General features: G+C 40.9%; 1 protein-coding gene across 1 annotated transcript in view; it reads right to left on the reverse strand.

Moving 5' to 3' along the window:
- The window catches only part of PPIL2 (peptidylprolyl isomerase like 2), a 139,830-nt gene that overhangs the window by 48,396 nt on the left and 70,789 nt on the right, over positions 1–20,645 (reverse strand). Inside the window, exons 13-14 of the mRNA XM_054006054.1 lie at positions 8,470–8,559; positions 5,502–5,535 (exon numbers count right to left, since the gene is read on the reverse strand). Of these exons, the coding sequence (XP_053862029.1) occupies positions 5,502–5,535; positions 8,470–8,559 (124 nt within the window). The remainder of the gene's footprint in view (positions 1–5,501; positions 5,536–8,469; positions 8,560–20,645) is intronic.

A 20,645-nucleotide genomic window follows, 5' to 3' on the forward strand; every position in this document is an offset into this window, starting at 1 on the left:
GTCATGTGCTCCAGCCCCCTAATCATTTTTGTTGCCCTCCGCTGGACTCTTTCCAATTTTTCCACATCCTTCTTGTAGTGTGGGGCCCAAAACTGGACACAGTACTCCAGATGAGGCCTCACCAATGTCGAATAAAGGGAAACGATCACGTCCCTCGATCTGCTGGCAATGCCCCTACTTATATAGCCCAAAATGCCGTTAGCCTTCTTGGCAACAAGGGCACACTGTTGACTCATATCCAGCCTCTCGTCCACTGTAACCCCTACGTCCTTTTCTGCAGAACTGCTTCCTAGCCATATGGTCTCTAGTCTGTAACAGTGCATGGGATTCTTCCGTCCTAAGTGCAGGACTCTGCACTTGTCCTTGTTGAACCTCATCAGGTTTCTTTTGGCCCAATCCTCTAATTTGTCTAGGTCCCCCTGTATCCTATCCCTACCCTCCAGCGTATCTATCACTCCTCCCAGTTTAGTGTCATCTGCAAACTTGCTGAGAGTGCAGTCCACGCCATCCTCCAGATCATTAATGAAGATATAGAACAAAACCGGCCCCAGGACCGACCCTTGGGGCACTCCACTTGAAACCGGCTGCCAACTAGACATGGAGCCGTTGATCACTACCCGTTGAGCCGGACGATCTAGCCAGCTTTCTATCCACCTTATAGTCCATTCATCTAGCCCATACTACTTTAACTTGCTGGCAAGAATACTGTGGGAGACTGTACCAAAAGCTTTGGTAAAGTCAAGGAATAACGCATCCACTGCTTTCCCCTCATCCACAGAGTCAGTTATCTCCTCAAAGAAGGCAATTAGGTTAGTCAGGCATGACTTGCCCTTGGTGAATCCATGCTGACTGTTCCTGATCACTTTCCTCTCCTCTAAGTGCTTAGGAATTGATTCCTTGTGGACCTGCTCCATGATTTTTCCAGGGACTAAGGTGAGGCTGACTGGCCTATAGTTCCCCGGATCCTCCTCCTTCCCTTTTTTAAAGATGGGCACTACATTAGTCTTTTTCCAGTCATCCAGGACCTCCCCCGATCACCATGAGTTTTCAAAGATAATGGCCAATGGCTCTGCAATCACATCCGCCAACTCCTTTAGCACCCTCGGATGCAGCGCATCCGGCCCCATGGACTTGTGTTCGTCCAGTTTTTCTAAATAGTCCCGAACCACTTCCTTCTCCACAGAGGGCTGGTCACCTTCTCCGCATATTGTGTTGCCCAGTGCAGCAGTCTGGGAGCTGACCTTGTTCGTGAAGACAGAGGCAAAAAAATCATTGAGTACATTAGCTTTTTCCACATCCTCTGTTACTAGGTTGCCTTCCTCATTCAGTAAGGGGCCCACCCTTTCCTTGACTTTCTTCTTGTTGCTAACATACCTGAAGAAACCCTTCTTGTTACTCTTAACATCTCTTGCTAGCTGCAACTCCAAGTGTGATTTGGCCTTCCTGATTTCACTCCTGCATGCCTGAACAATATTTTTATACTCCTCCCTGGTCATTTGTCCAATCTTCCACTTCTTGTAAGCTTCTTTTTTGTGTTTAAGGTCAGCAAGGATTTCACTGTTAAGACAAGCTGGTCGCCTGCCATATTTACTGTTCTTTCTACAAATTGGGATGTTTTTTTCCTGCAACCTCAATAAGGATTCTTTAAAATACAGCCAGCTCTCCTGGACTCCTTTCCCCATCATGTTTTTCTCCAAGGGGATCCTGCCCATCAGTTCCCTGAGGGAGTCAAAGTCTGCTTTTCTGAAGTCTAGGGTCTGTATTCTGCTGCTCTCCTTTCTTCCTTGTGTCAGGATCCTAAACTCGACCATCTCATGGTCCCTGCCTCCCAGGTTCCCATCCACTTTTGCTTCCCCTACTAATTCTTCCCGGTTTGTGAGCAGATCTAGAAGAGCTCTGCCCCTAGTTGGTCCCTCCAGTACTTGCACCAGGAAATTGTCCCCTACACTTTCCCAAAACTTCCTGGATTGTCTGTGCACCGCTGTATTGCTCTCCCAGCAGATATCAGAGTGATTAAAGTCTCCCATGAGAACCAGGACCTGCGATCTAGTAACTTCTGCTAGTTGTCAGAAGAAAGCCTTGTCCACCTCATCCCCCTGGTCTGGTGGTCTATAGCAGACCCCCACCACCACATCACCCTTGTTGTTCACACTTCTAAACTTAATCCAGAGACTCTCAGGTTTTTCTGCAGTTTCATACCAGAGCTCTGAGCAGTCATACTCCTCTCTTACATTCAATGCAACTCCCCCACCTTTTCTGCCCTGCCTGTCCTTCCTGAACAGTTTATATCCATTCATGACAGTACTCCAGTCATGTGAGTTATCCCACCAAGTCTCTGTTATTCCAATGACATCATAGTTCCTTGACTGTGCCAGAACTTCCAGTTCTCCCTGCTTGTTTCCCAGGCTTCTTGCATTTGTGTATAGGCACTTAAGATAACTCGCTGTTGTTCCGCTTTCTCAGTCTGAGACAGGAGTCCTCCCCTCTTGCACTCTCCCGATATCCCATTTCCCCACTTACCTCAGGGCTTTGGTCTCCTTCCCCCGGTGAACTTAGTTTAAAGCCCTCCTCACTAGGTTAGCCAGCCTGCTTGGGAAGATGTTCTTCCCTCTCCTCGTTAGGTGGAGCCCGTCTCTGCTTAGCACTCCTCCTTCTTGGAACACCATCCCATGGTCGACGAATCCAAAGCCTTCTCTCAGAGGGAGTTTGCCTGGGATCTGTCCGAGAGGAGGTACGCTAAGTGCTGCGTTAGGGGGGCTGTGTTGGTGAGTATCTGAGTGTCTGTTGCAGTGGACAGTTTGTCAGTTTGACCGTGTGCTTGATTGTTTTATTGTTTGTTTGAACAGTGTGAATTGGGAGTGCTTTGTTCCAGGTGGGCCTTGAGTGGGCCAGACTGGTATAAAAAGGCAGTCAGCAGTGAACCAGCTGAGCGGCGAACAGCGGAGGCTAACAGAGGGAGTTTGCCTGCGGAGAACCTACTGAGCCTTACATCTCGCGGGCTTCTGTGAGTTGCTGCAACAGCTGCGGAAGCTCTTAGAAGGAAGGTGATATGGAAGGGGAGTGTTCAGTTGTTGTAACCTGCACAGGTTGTGCCATGTTTGTCTTTCTTCCACAGCACAGAAGCGACTTTGTACAGACAAAGTGCAAGCTGGTCTCCATATTGGAAGAGAAGGTTCGAGGTCTGGAGAAACAAGTATCGATCCGGTGTTGCATACGAGAAAATGAAGATTTCCTGGACAGACGTCAGGAGATGCTTCTACAGGCACAACGTTCTGAAGAATTGGAGCAGGTTGCGCAGAGGGGACTGAGGGACGGTGAAGAAAATTGGCAGCATGTGACCTCCAGAAGAAGAAAGAGGAGCGTCCATGTACCAGCAATGGAGATACAGGTGAGCAACTGTTTTCATTTTCTCTCCACAGGTACTAATGCGGAAAGTGGAGTAGATGATACATCTGAGGGAAGGGAGCAGAAGGAGACTCCTCCAATTGGAAGGCATGAGATGCATTGTCCTAGGGATGGGGGTTCCACGCCCACCGCTTCCAAGAGAGGGAGGAGGGTGGTAGTGGTCGGGGACTCCCTCCTCAGGGGGACTGAGTCATCTATCTGCTGCCCTGACCGAGAAAACCAAGAGGTCTGCTGCTTGCCAGGAGCTAGGATACAAGATGTGACGGAGAGACTGCCGAGACTCATCAAGCCCTCGGATCGCTACCCCTTCCTGCTTCTCCACGTGGGAACCAATGATACTGCCAAGAATGACCTTGAGCGGATCACTGCAGACTACGTGGCTCTGGGAAGAAGGATAAAGGAGTTTGAGGCGCAAGTGGTGTTCTCGTCCATCCTCCCTGTGCAGGGAAAAGGCCTGGGTAGAAATCGTCGAATTGTGGAAGTCAACGAATGGCTACGCAGGTGTCTTGTTGCTTCTTTTCAAATAAAGTTGATTTCTGCAATGTCTGGATTCTCCTGAACTAGAGCAACTTTTTGAAGAGCTGCTGGCACTGTCAGAGCCATTTGGGTATAAACTGACAGTTTTATGAGAACTGCTACAGGCTTTATAAACGCAGGCAGGACCCCTAGGTCTATAGTAGATTCAGATCCAATTAAAATGAAGTAAATAGAAGCAAACAAGATGAAAAAAATCAGAGACTGTTCTTTCTGGTTTGGGATTCCATCCTTCTATCAAACTCTTTTCTAAAATGAAAGGATACACGGATTTTCCCCCCTGGCTTATTTGCATTAAATTTTTAACTTTCATTCAAAATTGCAACTCATTCCTAACCTTCAACGTAACCGCTTTGCCAGCTTTAGACCTCTCTTCTACAGATCGTTAATTGTGCTGCATTTCATGGTAATTTTATGATTTGCACAAATGGAGCTTAGAATGACACCACCAAGTCCATTTTCATTCCACAACAAGATTTGAACTCCTGCCTATAGAAGCGAAAGGCTACTGGGGTACAGCACTACCCCATTTAAGTACCTCTATAGTTCCCTAGCACTTCTTTCATTTCTCTTTTTTAAAAATGTTCCTAATTATGCCTTTAGGTACCTTCAAACCAATAGTCATCTTCTAATGGCATCAGAACATATTTCACTGGACAGTCCAAGAGTAACAAAACATATAATAAGTAACAGATCTTTTCAATGGGCTTCAGCACTCAAAACACAGAATCCCTAACCACTCTGATCCAGCAGTTGCATAATCCTTCATTAATTTTTATGCTCATTAGGGGTAGAGACTTGGCCAGTACAAATATATCTGAATTGATAAGTAAATACTACATACTACAATATTTAACCATTACATAGACATCCCTTTAGATGAATAGATTGTGTGAGCACAGGAATACACTGTGTGTGTACGGGTAAGCAGCACACGTGTAACTTAGCAGTAGAACAGAACGTGGGGGAACTCCTGGGGCCTGCCTGACAACCAGCTGTGAAGGCTGGATGACATTTGGTAATGAGCAGGCAAAACTGACTTGTACAGGTGTGCGGAGAGCCAATTTACAGCAGCAGGTAAGCTCATAATGTAATTTATACAGAACAGGATGGTCAATGCCCAGAGGAGCCTTCACTGCAGTAGTAGGAGCAACTCTCATATATGTCTATTCTATTCTATTCGCATCTCTACAGCGGCTATCACCATTGTATCTAGATCACAGAGGCTAGGAAAGAAGAACAGGCAGGAAAAAGTAGTAACAAAGTGATCCCTAGAAGTTAGAAACAAAAAGGGAAGAAGCATGGCCTAACAAGGGGATTAATTCTGGGGGAATGAACAGTATTTGGTCACTTACTAGGCTTCAATAGGTTTCTAACGTTTCATTAATATGGAATAAAGAGAGAACCTTCTTTTAGTGCATAATATTTTTTCCTTCTTATAACATAATCCCAACACACTGAACTGTGAACAAGACTCATGGAAATTCTCTCTCCAATACAAACCAGCCAGTAACATACAGCACTTTGTATTTATACTTACACACACACACACACACACTTACCCATTCCTGTTCCAGTAGGATCACCTCCTTGGATCTGCAGAATTAAAAACAAAACAATACTATATCCTATAGTATACTATAGTAAAATATGCCTAATATTTAGATACGAGAAATAAAATATTTTCACAAGAGAGAAATTCTGCTCAACTTTTCTTACTTCTAAATGGTGTGTTGGGAAACTAGTAAACAGAAAACTATTACAACTAGTTTGGGGCTTCTTTTATCAGTTGGTTGTCATATGCTCCTGGAAAATCATCTAACAGAGTGACAGGTTTATAACAATAACAGGACTCCTGTGGACAAACAAGGAATAATAAATGAACTGTGTCTTGTACAGGTTAATGGAAAAATATCTTTTCCATCACCTGCTGTGCCCTAAGTTACCCAGTTGATGCACTGCATTTAAAGTTTGAAAAGTGTTTAGTTTTGCAATCAAAGCACCAGCAAGAAAAAAAGAGCTTTCTGCACTTGCTTCCATCTTTCTGGCACTATATTCATTGTATGAGTTGTAAGAAAAATCCCAAAATGAAGCCAACCAACCAAGATATCCATTGTTTATGTAGGACCTATACAAAAACAATATTTTGGATTTTATTGCTCCAAAGTCAGCAGAGGGAGCGTGCAAGTTAGCTAAAAATCATGGTGAAAGCACCATTTTAATTTTGATATCAAACAAACTTAGGAACACAGTGCTGCCAAATGGAGAAGTCACTTGCTTTTTTTAGGATCACAGGACCCAATCTAAAGTTCACTGAAGTCACTAGAAAGACTCTCATTGATTTCAGTGGGCTTCAGAAAGTAAGGACTTATCTACACTACCGGCTGGGGTCGACGTAAGATACGCAACTTCAGCTACATGAATAGCGTAGCTGAAGTCGACGTACTTAGATCTACTTACCGCAGTGTCTTCACTGCAGTAAGTCGACAGCTGACGCTCTCCTGTCCGCTTGTGCTTCTCGTTCTGGTGGAGTACCGGAGTCGATGAAAGAGCGCTCAGCGATTGATTTATCACATCTATACTAGATGCGATAAATCAACCCCCACTGGATCGATCGCTGCGATCTGGCGGATAGCATAGACAAGCCCTGTGTTGCAAAACTAGTTACTATATTTTGTTCTATTTAAGGGAACGTCTGCAATGCCCTAAGCCAGTGGTTCTCAACGAAGTAGGGGGACCAGACAGCAAGTGTGAAAAATCGGGACAGGGGGTGGAGGGTAATAGGATCCTATATAAGAAAAAGACCCCTATAAAATTGGGACATCTGGTAACCCTACAACAAAGGGTACGCATACCCCTTGGGATACGCAGTGGTCTTCCAGGGGGTACATCAACTCATTTAGATGGTTGCCTAGTTTCACAACAGGCTAAATAAAAAGCACTAGTGAAATCAGTACAAAATAAAATTTCACACAGACAATGACTTCTTTATACTGCTCTATATGTTATATACGGAAATTTAAGTACAATATTTATATTGACATTTATTTATTTATAAATATATGGTAAAAATGAGAAAGCAAGCATTTTTTCAGTAATAGTGTGCTGTAAGCAAGTAGTTTTTAAGTGAGATGAAACTTGGGGATATGCAAGACAAATCAGACTCCTGAAAGGGGTAGAGTAGTCTGGAAAGATTGAAAGAAACTGCCCTAAATTGTTTGAGTGGGAGTAGCATCATTATAATGGTTTGATTTTAAGACCTATGCAAATCAGCATCTTTCCATGCATTTTAAGGAGCTGGCATACTAATGAGGTGTCACAAGGGTGACATTTGAAACAATTATTCATTCAAAACTAAAAATGCAGCAGGTGAACTATTCACTTGGCATGGCTAGTAATCAAAACTAAATTTTTGTTTTAATTTTCAAAATTAAATCTCACATTGTAAAACATGTTTTTTTCCAGAATATCAGAACTGGTCACTAAACGAGTCTCTTAAATAAACAGGTTCCGAAAACCTTTGCTGTGAGATTAAGGTTTGATACCTTCATGAAACCTGACCCATGCTTATAGTAGTTCACAAACACAGGCTGAGGTTATTCACTTGGGTTTGAGCCTATACAATGCTAAGCACTCTGCGCCCCAATCCAAAGTACGTAAGCACGTGCTTAACTTTAATCATGAGAGCAGTTACACAGAAGTCAATGGGACTACTCACATGCTTAACTGTAAGCATGTACTTCAGTGATTTGATGGATTGGAGCAGAGTGCTCAGCACCTTGTAGGACTGAGTCTTCGGTTGGGAAACCCTCTCTCCCCAAGCCAGCATACTTTACTTCCTCTCCAACAGCTGTCCTCAACCAAAGAGGTAAAGAAAGGAGGTGGATTTCCATGACTTGTATGGAGAGAGGGCACACCTTGGGGCAGGTTCCCCCGGGAGGTTCGAGTTCAATAAACACCCAAACAAACCTTCAAGAGTTAGCTGGTTTTCTCTAACACCTGTATAACAAACCACAGAGATCAGTCCCAGAAGTCCCTCAGAAACTGACTTCTTGATTGTTTCAGCTAGGACTGTGAACCTCACTAAATTAAGTTCAGATACTCTGGATGTAAAAATATGTATCCTGTAAACCAAGTGTCAGCTGAATGGGATTTAAATGAGCTGAGATATTACCCACCCAGATCAGGGGTTTGAGCTCTATGCACTAATGGCCAGATCCAAAGCTTGCTGAAGACAATGGGAGTCTGGCCAATCAGGCATTTCAATAGGCTTTGAATCAGGCTCTGAGTGACAGTACACTTCAGTGACAGCTGCTAGGTGATCAAATTTATACATCTTGCCCTCACTATGCGAGGATAATCCTTGTTTTCAAGATACATTTTTCATGACCATCTCTAGTGTACACCTACTTGCTCCAAGGAAGTAACTAGAATTTTAAATTAACACATCTAATATATTCAACTCCTATTTCGGGGGAATGAGGGTGACAAAACCTATTGTGCATTATGTAGCATTTGTTCAATACTCACCACAAAATTACGAATTGATCTGTGAAAAATAGTTCCATCATAATAGTTCTTCTTGCATAGCTTGATGAAGTTTTCACATGCTCTGGGTGTCTGAAAAAGATTAGGTATTTAATGAAGCAATATCTTTGGAAGTAAAATCAATGACTACATTGTTTAAAATGATCGCATTTTATCTGTGCCTGTTACAAAGGACTAATTAGTCAGGACTCTGATTAAGAGTTCCTACTAGTTTACAACAACAACAACAAAATCCTATAGAAGAGCATATTGTATATCAGAAAGAGACGCTGTACAGCAATATGTGAAACGTAGTTCTCCCAAGGGGCATGGAAGGATGCTGAACATTAGTCTCATTATGTATTGTTTTATTTTTAGAATATTTCCCAGTGAAGTCAATGACAATAAAGAGGACAATGCTGGAGACCAACTTCATCTACTTATCTCTAACAAGTCCCAGCAACATACCTCAACCCTGTTCTGATGGGACTACTTCCAGATTTGAAAGAGTGGTTCATTCTTCAGGCTCATTTAGGCCTTGACATCTTTGCTTAACAATTACAAAAGAGGAACACAATCATGCCACTTAGGATACTGTTGTGTTGTGATAAGAGGCACCTGACCACTAAAAACTGGACTGGTACCACAAAAGTCACTTTATTTTATATTAATCAGTTCAAAGAAACTGACGACTTATTTTCACAATCTAAAAGTAAATCTTAGCCAGTTACGTTAGATACATTGCATATTTCTCCTTTGCTTTTACAGTGTGAATGAAAGATTTATCCTCAATCATGGCATTCAAACACCACTTAGTAAAAGACTACAGCACAGATGATCTCTGATATTCCAAATACTTGTCTTTCCTTTATCAACATAGTTTCTCTTTTCTGCAGTGCTATGATGGAATCCCTCATAAGTAGAGAAACAGCCTGTCTTAGTTTGGACATGCTTTCCCCCCTCAGTTGTAAATTATGGAAATAATATGAATCCAATTTCATAGAAGAATGTCTTAAACAAGCTGAGCTGTAATAGGCTTTAGAAGTATTCTTATTGCGCTCTGCATGTGATAATAAGCCCCCAGCATGAGCACAAGACTCTGTAAATTAACAGAGAGAAGCTTTCAAGAGTTGGAACCTCTTTCTGAATAAAACTGATGCATTTAGCATTGACATGACACCAGTATGGCTCATCTGTAATGCTGCTCTGAGAGCTCCAGCAGTGACAGAGGCAAGACTCAGGGCAAGTCTACACTACAGCGCTACACTGGTGTAGCTGCACAGATGCAACTGCGTCTTTGTAGCACATCTGATGAAGACGCGCTATGCTAGTGGGAGAAAGTTCTCCAGTCAGCATAATTACTCCACCTCAGCAAGAAACAGAAGCTATGTCGGTGGGAGGGAGGGCTTTTTCACACCCCTGAGCGACGTTATAGCGACTTAGGCTGTAATGTAGACCTACCCTCAGTCATGCACATAAAACATCTAAAACATTATTACAAAAATAAGGCACACTCGCACATTCTACAAAAAAAATAAAAATAAAAAATGAACTATATATAACATTTTAAGATAAATGATCTCTCTGATCCCTTTCCCAAAGGGAAACTGTGCTACAGTACAGCCTCAGTTATCTAAATCTCAAGAGCCTGAAACTGCCTGTTACCTGGAAACAGGGTCACGTCCCACATTGTCTATTAATTACACTGAAATTTCCCTTGATTAGCCACACACACTTTGTCATTCATGACATCTGGATAATCAAGGCTGTACTATATTTCCTCTTAAATCCACCCAACATATAGAAAATGAAGCAGCCAGCTACAGTGGAAGACTAACTAGCTAGACTCAATTCAATCTAATACTAACTCTGATCTCAGCTTTGCAGTGTACCTTATTATTAGATTAAAGTATCTGTTTTATGACAGAATGATACTTAATCATATGTTTGTGCAACATCCCGAGGGCAGCTTATGTCATACATAACCAATAATTTCAAACAGGAAGGTCTATATATGTTTTAATGTTTATAGTACATCTAAAACATTTTTGAAGTTATATACCCACTTTAAAATAATATGCTTGTAAAATCTGACCAGGGAAGAATCATTTGCGTGTAACAGAAAATACCATAATGGAGAGTGCTGTATTAGAATCAAGAATGGGAAAGCTACGGATCATGAAAAACGCCTGTAAGGATATCACGAGCACAGAGGATTTTGCATTTTTAAAAAGAAAATTTTCCTTTCTGAATCAGAAATGGAATTGGCAGCTTTTCGCCTAAGGCAGTACTCCTCATGAGAATCAAAAAACCTCTTTGGAGAGAGACAGTTAATTAGTTCTCTTGGGGAGAATAAGGCAACCTGTAATTAATTTTTTAAGAAAATGAAATTAGCTGAAAGTTGAAGCCCCAGAGGGAATATGGAATTTAGTGCCAAACTGTTTTAAACCAATAATCAATCCACAGAATGTTGATAAGACACTTGCCACATAAATTAGGTATTTATTGAAAACATGCTCTGTAAAATATAGATGAAAAATACTTTTTCTGCTAATGAATTTTTTATTCACAGCAGGACCTGTGCTGACCCATCTCTCTGAATGGTTTCCAGTTATTATATCTGTTCTCAGAAACTAGGTTTGTGTGTGCAGCTGTTGAAAAGCAGTCTAGCAACTATATAAGAACCATTTACTGCAAGGTTTTCTTTAAATAATTGCTACCAAACTGGTTCCCATGGCACCTCATGCATCATACAACAGACATACACTTCCGCAGGTAAACAGTATCTTAGCAACACTACTGTTGCCATTTATGGTGGGCTTTTTTGTACAGGAACCAATAAAAGGTTTTCATTAGCAAACACTAGTTTCAATCATGTGGCGGACCCTAATGGTTACCTTGTTTCTTCAAAACCTACTGATAATCACAGCTTGAAGCCTGTGGTGATAATTGGGCCACAAACCGCACCCTAGTTGTGAGTTTAACTGTAAGGAGTGAGTGAAAGTTCATACAGTGTCACTAATAAGTCTTATAACAATAAACATTGATGGGAAAAGATACAAAAGGGAGATGGAAAGCCTGAATTAGTCCAAACAAAAAGTCTTACTGATATAACGCAAGGACTGTGTTAAGATCACATCTGGTAAATAAGAAAAACATAGAACCAGAAATCAGTGAACCCAAATTGACATGTCAGACACTAGGCTTAACTGATAGACAAAAATAATCAGCAGATGATTTATTCCCCCCCATCCCTCCATCTTGGAACCCTTAAAGTATCTTTGAGGACGGGGGCAAATTGGCTAGTGGAGCAATCATGGCTGCCACCCCAGGCCTTCCTTCATCATCCTGATTCTTTCCTAACCAGACCAGGCCAGAGAGAGGGACCAAAAGACACTGCCACCTCTGCTGGTTCCAGCTGAATCCCAAGCACTACCTGTGATGAAACGGGATCAGACTTTAAAACAGCAACAACAGCTCCAGCCCATCTCAACGAATTTCTTCTCTCTTCCCCAACAGGACTGTTATTACCATCTTTGATACCATATAAGACAGTGGCTCTCAACAAGGAGTACACATACCTCTGAGGGTATGCAGAGGTCTTCCCGGGGGTACATCAGCTCATCTAGACAGTTGCCTAGTTTTACAACAGGCTACATAAAAAGCGCTAGCGAAGTCAGTACAAACTAAAATTTCACACACACAATGATTTGTTTATACTGCTCTATCTACTATACACTGAAATGTAAGCACAATATTTATATTTCAATTGATTTTATAATTATATGGTAAAAATGAGAAACTAAGCAATTTTCCAGTAATAATATATTGTGACACTTTTGTATTTTTATGTCTGATTTTGTAAGCAAATTGTTTTTATGTGAGGTGAAACTTGGGGTATGCAAGACAGATCAGACTCCTGAAAGGAGTACAGTAGTCTGGAAAGGTTGAGAGCCACTGATATAAAAGACTGTCAAAACAAGGGGGATTTCCTTTTAAAAAACTTTCTCCAGCTAAAGGGAAAGGGAACAAAGGATGTTGTTAAAATGAAAGCCTTAAAGTACTTGAAATGTAAAGTATTAAGTAACTGTTTTTTCCTTTCCTTTATCTTTAATAAAACGTTAAAAGGATTTTTAATGTGTTCACTATAGTACTAAGCAGGCAGAGGTCTCTGTATATCAAACTCCGAACCTTATTTAATACTGTTTAATGCTGGACAGTAACTGGGTTATGTTAAAACCTTTGACTTATATACTGAACCTAAATTAATACAACATGCCTAGAATCTCTGGTCTGCAGCCTGGTTTGTCTTGAAGAGCTACTGTACTCAGGAGATCTCAAACTGTCAAGCAAAAACGAAGCACTTTTTTTTTTTTTTTTTTTTTTTAGCATCAGCGTGCTCTTAGGGACAAAGGATGGGGATAGGAATGGGTGGGCAGCGTGAATTCAGGATAAGGAAGTTACCTTCCACATTACGGCTGCAATCATGGCCACTCTTCGAATGTCTATAGGGCCGCCCTTGCTCCCTTATGAAGGATAGGTGAAAGTACTACATAAAGTACACACTTTTTATTTTCATTAGTGAATTTAGTGCTTGTGAAAGATGCCAGATTGACAGTCCCGGAATGCAAATCCCTCTGCTTATTCATAGAACAGGCATAAGCTTCCTCCATATTGCTTCCTTCCAGCCTGACACGTCTAAGGATGAGAGGATTGGTTAGCTTCAATGCCCATTCAATCCTTGGTCTTTCTGCAAAGACTATCAACAAGAGAGCCAACAGGGATAAGTGGTTTTTGTGGGCCTGTCTACTAACAACTAGACTGGAACCATCACATACATTTTTAACTAGGCCATCAAACAGTTCCACAGTTAGTTTCTACTACTGGTCACTGCTACACTGGCTTAAATTTGCAGTGGTAAGATGAACACCAGAGATACAGCCCTAAGACCTGATGTGGCTTTCAGTGATATACTTTGCTTCACCTAATCTCTTTGCATGATCAGCTACTGTGCTAGCATTCACGGCACTCGATTTTTCAAGGTACATGCTAATGTATAAAGTGCATCGGAAGATTATTTATTATTGCCAGAGCCTCCACAGTGGACAATGAGTTCTTTAGTATTTCTGTCTGTAGTTGTTCCAAGTAGGTACCATTATCAATAGACAATTCCTCTTTGCCCTTTTTGTAATAGGTGCAAGGTCGGAAATACTTAAAAAAATAATTCCAATTTGTCCATTACAACTTTTGCATTCATTCGTCTCCAGAAGCTGGATGTAATATTGCCCTCTCATTGTGTAATTATGCAGGTTTGAAAGACAGCAACAGGGGGGAAAAAGGTTAGATTTTACATTTTCTCAAGTATTCAGACCAACTGCTTTCTTTAATCAGATACAATGACACTTCTAGAGGGCAAATGTAAAATTGATCCAGGACTCTTCTCCCCAGAAGCGTGGTCATTAAAGACAGCCTAAAAAAAGGAGGATTTCCCAGGGCTAACAACTCAGATTGTGTTAGGGCCACAAAAATGAGTCAACATGTGGCCCATCTGCATGCTATCCTTGACCGGAGGGAAGGGTATACTTCTTTTCCAAACTCTGACCAGCATCTTTAGCAACTTCTTGCTTACAGTAAAATGAGTCTCATCCCTAGAGACTAACCTCTCAGTATATTTTGTAGGTACTTTGTCAGATATCTGCATTTGTCAATGGGTTGAAAATTCCCTCCCAAAACAAGCACTGATCTCTTATCAAGATTCCCATTCCAAAGGATTTGAAGGCTGACTGCCCTAGAAACTGACCTGATTGCCTCCCTTGCTAGCTGGCAGGGAACACGTGTGTCTGATGTGGAAATGGAGATTTAATTTCTTTCAAAACATGTTTAGTCTCAGCTTACCTAAATGTCTGCAAACTAGATGCTGTAGTGGCACATACTGACTGCTGTCACTGCACCACCTACAGGGCCTGGATGGATTTTAAAATGAGAAAAACTGGTTGTTCCTAAGAAAGAGCATGTAAAAATGGAACAGAGACAAAAGATGGATAGTGACATTACAAGCAAGGGGAAAATACTAGAAAAAAATAAGAAAAAAGAAACCATTTTTTAAAATCTAAAGTCCTACTAAAAGAGCAAGCTGAATAACGTAAAACCTTATAAATACTGACTGATCACATTTTACTTTTCTCATTGCCAAGAGCATAGATGTAAACCAGGCAAAACCCATCTGTCTTATTGTACCCAGAGACTTGAGGGATAAGTAACCAAGCCGGGTTACTTTCTCAGTCTGCAGCTTTCCTTTATCATCAGCAAAAATGGGTTGCTATCTTTTAAAAAGTCATTCTTATTGGACAGTTAAGTAGCCAATTAGAAATAGATTAGAAACATGCTGTGCCCCTGTTGCCAAGATACTGTAGAAGGAAAAGGAACTGGGGCTTCTAAGTTGTTGCTATGACTGCAAGCAAGAAGGCTTTACTATGTGAAGAGCTAATAATTTCAAAACGTTCCATCCCTTCAGGATCTGCATGTGTCTTAAAGAGAAATTCCACACTAAGCAGTCACAAGCTGTCATTCACACAATTGTATAATTTTTTTTACTGCTAATTCCACCACTCCAGTTATTTGTTTTTGTCTTCTTAAAGCTGTGGCTGTACTGTAGCAGCTGCATTGAACTGCACAACCACAACATGTGCTCATTAATGCTCTGGGTCCAGGCAGTAATAATTTGAAATAATGAGAAGTTGGTTCTGTGAATTAAAATTCTATTATTTACATTACAGCTTTCATCTGATCATTCCAATGCCAGAATCCCTCTACTAAGAAGCACGAACTGGTGAAATAAAATTTTCAGACTTCAAACTAAGCTTGCAATTTTTCACAGTTTTTTTTTTTTAAATGCAAGGCAGATTTGGTTTTGCTTTTGAAGGTTTTATTTAGTTAAGGCATTTCTGCCAATGCAGTATTTCTTCAAGGCTATTCTCCTGCATCACTTCTTTACAAGAAATATAATGGGGTGACTGGGAATTTCTAAACTGGGCTCTTCCTCCCACAGTCCCCACCACTCTCTGAAGATCAGACATGTTTACTGTAGCTGCTCTTCTGCGTAGCCCTTGAATCTTAATGCTCTATCTCTGCTGCAGGGAGTACTGTCTCTGACAGGAACTCAGCGTTACTCAGTGGAACTCACCACGGGATGTCCTACAGGACAGGCGGGTTTTTAAATACATCTATTCACCACTAGCACCACAGCCTGCCAGCCTTCTCATCCGATTCAGTGCTGTGATAAACAGATGGGCTATGGCGACAGAGAAGGATGACAGCTCTATGTTTTGTTTTTTAAATAGGAATGAGGCAGGGCTTATAGTTCACGTAAATTACATGATGATCTCACCAAAACCTTATCAATCCAACCATGTAGTGGGCAGATGCCTTGAGGTCAATATACTGACTAAAATGATGAGAGAACAGTGACGTTCCAATGAGGTGAGATGACATATGCAAGGGATAAACATCAGACAGGGCATCCTGAAGTAGAACATTTCACCAGGCTCACAGTGATACACGGAGATTCAAACAAACAAAAAGCATCTTAGGTAATGAAACTATATCAAGCAATTACCTAATCTGGCTACTTAAAGCTACAGTAGCTCTTTAAAAACAACAGCAGAAGAACGAACATTCTCTCATCACACACACAAAAATGTTATTTTAAATAGCTATTTAGTACTTGCTAAAAGCATTTTTTTTTAATAAATCAGAATTTCAGTTGACATCTAAATTTCACTTTTCAAAAACATTTCTTCAAAGTGCTACCATTAAGGAATATGATCTAGAATGCCAAAGTAGCAAGCACAGTTTACAATGGGCATCTGTAGGACAATTCATAGCCCAGTTTTGTCTGTCACTTGAGAGTACAACAGCAATTGATCAGTTTATCTAAACACAATCTAAGGTAAACAGGGCATCTAATTCGCTAACCTAATCTGTCAATTTTACTCACTAGCTCTCCAGAAGCAGAGAATTTGTTCCTACTACAGTCAGTGTTTCCTTCTGTTCTAACTTTTATTTGCTGTGTTAAAGAAACAAATGCACAAGTCATGTGATCAGTAGGGGCTTGAGTAGCTCTAAGATCGTCCTCCACTGTGCTGTGTGCTCTGTAAAATGTTACTGATACGGACAGAGACAACAAATCAGACACAGCACACATTTGGTACGGTTTAAATGTCAGCCACAACTTTAACTATTTGAGCAAGCATCAGTAAGTGAAAAGACTTAGCATAACACCTCTTCAGGCAGTTTCCTGGTGATACTGCAGTCCAATAACTGGCCATACAGACTCCACCTTAGAAGGGGAAGCTACCTTAGCCTTCACTTCCAATTGAAGCCATAAGGCTCTGATAAATAGCCAGTTACCCCAAATCACCGTGTCCTCATCAGAGGATTCAAGACCCAAGCAGAACACAACACTGAAGGGGAACAGTTTTGTCATGCTCACCATTGCAGGTCTCAGTCCTGTCCTCTGGACGGGGATCACTGAGTGACCCCTTCTACCTTAGCACACCTGCCCCACAAAACTGAAGCACAGAAAATACACAGTGATCAACCCAACACAAGCCTGCCAGATGCTTTGGGGAAGGCAAAAAATCCTTGACTGCACATGCATATCTGCAGGATGCGAAAGCTCTTCCGCAGTCCCACCAGGTGACCACTGAGAACCAAAGCACACCAGGAGACCCGAAACAGACATCCAGAGCTCAAATTAGACCATCCCACCCGGATGCGTACATGGGGAAAAAAGGATTGGTCTGAGTGCCTCCCTCTGCCAAAGCATAGAATTAAATACTCCTTTTAAAAAAAAGGAGAGCAGGACAATCCCTTTGAAGCAATGGGAGATCAGCCCATACAGGGGACAGTTATGGCCCCCAGAGATGGGAAGAGCCCTTCTACTATTCCTGTCAGTCCCAGATTCAGGAGGAGCAAAACAAAGCAGCACAAACAACATGCAATAGCAACCCTATTGTGACACACAGAACAAGTTACAGCAGCTAAATGAACAGTTTGCCATTAATATTTGTTGAGAAGATCCTCCTCCAACCCCAATCATGGATACTATATTCATAAACAAAGTTCAAAGCATTTACACATTACTTCAACTTACTTCAAAAAGGAGGAAGAAACCATCTGGGAAATACAGTTTATCAAAGAACTATGGAAAGTTACTAGATTCCCCCATCACGAAGAAGGGCAGGTTGATTTATCTGCCAACATAGCACTCTGAGGGACCATTCTACTTCTGAAATCAACACAGCCTACCAACAAATGTTTCCTCTAACTGCTTTTATACCGGAGGGCTCACATGATTTTTTTTTTTTTTTAAAGCTTAGAAACTGCAAGCTACAGTTGCTTTTACACTAAGATGTTTTATCGGTTATTAACAACGGAGGTATAGAAATGTGAAATAAGTCATTTATAGCCCCCTGGGGCGGCATTTTATTTAGCCATTGCAACAATATTACAAGCTGGGCAGGATACTCTGACATCAACAAGACATTTAACAGAGAGTGCAAAGTGATGAAGCTGAGAGACAGAAAACGGGTATCAGGATAACTGAAATCAGCTAGAATAAAAATTAGATTCCAGAGGAGTTGGAGAGCATGATCATGCAACAAGGGCAAAGAAATTTTTTAAAAAAAAATCTCTTCTTTTCTACTGGAAATGGATAAGAAGGGTACGAGCATCTGATCTTCAAAATGGTCTCTAGTAGATCGAAGATTAAAAAGAAAGGGAGCTAAATTACGAATAATTTGAGGCTCAAAATTACACACACATTTATGTGCATCTGCAAACTGAAGTGACAAAAGGTACATCACTGTTTAAAAATCTGGACCCAAGTGACTTGGTCATGGTAACACCATAAGTCAGTACCGGAGCCAAGCATTCAGGCATATTTGATGGGTCAGATGGTACCAAAAGATCTAAAAATCAGTGTTTGTAGAATAATGGCTCCTCTTCAGATAGTCAAGATGTCATCATTAAGCAGAGCTGCCAGGTTCCAGCCAGAGCCTAAAATATATTTACACGGTGAAAGATGGAGATTTGAAATTAGTCTCTCCCTCTTTTCTTCTGTGTTGTCTTCAAAGCTACCCCTTAAAACAACAGAAAACTAAACTAAAAAAAGTATGAACCTGCCAAAAATGGCTACGGCTAAGAATTACTATTATATGACCAATATTGTGTGCTTTTCTACTGAATCACATTCCATATTCTTTGCTTATATGAGAAATTGCCCAGAAACAGAGCAATTAGAGATGGAAGGAATTTTACTCTAGATCAGGGGTTGGCAACCTTTCAAAGTGGTATGCCAAGTCTTCATTTATTCTCTCTAATTTAAGTATCAGAGGGGTAGCCATGTTAGTCTGGATCTGTAAAAAGCGACAAGAGTCCTGTGGCACCTTATAGACTAACAGAAGTATTGGAGCATAAGCTTTCATGGGTGACCACATGTGTCTGATGAAGTGCGTATTCATCCACGAAAGCTTATGCTCCAATACTTCTGTTAGTCTATAAGGTGCCACAGGACTCGGTCTCTAATTTAAGGTTTCACATGCCAGTAATTCATTAACATTTTTAGAAGGTCTCTTTCTTTAAGTCTATAATATATAACTAAACTATTGTTGTATATAAAGTAAATAAGGTTTTTTAAATGTTTAAGAAGCTTAATTTAAAATTAAATTAAAATGCAGAGCCCCCCAGACCAGTGGCCAGGACCCGGACAATGCGAGTGCCACTGAAAAGCAGCTCACGTGCCGCCTTTGGCACACATGCCATAGGTTGCCAACCCCTGCTCTAGATAACTAGTCCATCCCTTTGGTTTGGGCTTTGCTCTAACAGCAATTTGCATGTAAGTGCTTTACATTTCCCTATCCCCAATAACAAATAATTGAACGTCATACACCTGTAAGGGGGGAAGGCAGGTACTTTTATCCCTTTTTAAAGATGAAGAACCAGAAACTAAAGGCCTGATTTTCAGCCCATTCTCAAACAGGGCTCCCTTTTAGACCTTGTAGTATAGGTTATTTGGACAGGTGCATCCCAAAATAGTTAAGTGACCTAAACTGTGCCCGCAAATAATTTGAGGCTCAAAATTATATACACGTTTATGTGCATCTGCAAACAAAAAGTATATCACTGTTTAAAAATCTGGAATCAAGTGACTTTGCCAAGGTCATACAGAAAGTCAATGTCAGAACCAAGCACTCAGGGTCTCCTGGCTTTCAGTCCCATACTCAATTCATTGCACCATGCTGCTTTTCTAGTTCTTTTTGCAATTTAATTTGAAACATTTTCAGGGATGAGGCTTCTACTACTTCCCTTGGGAGACTATTGCACGATTTAGTAATTATGCATGCATTGATATAATTACCAATACAATAGAACCCATTTTAAATGAGACACCTCAGTGGATGGTCTATTGTCTTAACTAAAGAAGCAACCACAAGAAAAAAACCTGAAAGATTTCAGATGAAATAAAACACTATACTAAATAAAAATAGAAGAATAAAACTGAAATCCACTGCATTTAATCTTTATTTCTTCATATTATCTTTGTTTTGCAACTTTTTACATTGTAAGACCAAAGCTAAGAATTTAACACCTGGTTAAACACTAGCAAATCCTGTGCAGTAGCCAAATGCATCTCTACTAAGTAGAATTAATGTTCCAGTTAAGCAACATTTATTGGAAATACACTATCCCTAGACTAATTCAGATCCCTGGCACATGGCCCAATAAAAGTGACCATCTGATTAAGTATGTCTCCACAAAGTGGAACATACTGTATCTGAATGAAAAAGACAGGGAGGAAAATAGTGACAAAATAAGAAACAGGAATGCCCTTATGCTGTAAAGAGAACAGCATTGCATCTCTGCTCATTTAAGGCATTTAAAATCAACCGAAAAGTCAGCTTATCTCCAGAAATTTTTTTAACGGCTTTTCTTCAGCTCAGTAAGTTATATATCAAACATCATCTTTGCCATTCTGGAACCCGCATAAAGTTTCACAGAGATCTTGACAAGCGATCTCAGATGCACACACAGGAAATTTTGGATTCCAATCCTATTGCACGCTCTGTTTCTGTAGCCCATCACAGCATAAGTGATGATTTCAATCACAATGCAATATT

This window comes from Malaclemys terrapin, chromosome 16 (assembly GCF_027887155.1).
Source record: "Malaclemys terrapin pileata isolate rMalTer1 chromosome 16, rMalTer1.hap1, whole genome shotgun sequence".
Classification (NCBI taxonomy): Eukaryota; Metazoa; Chordata; order Testudines; family Emydidae; genus Malaclemys; species Malaclemys terrapin.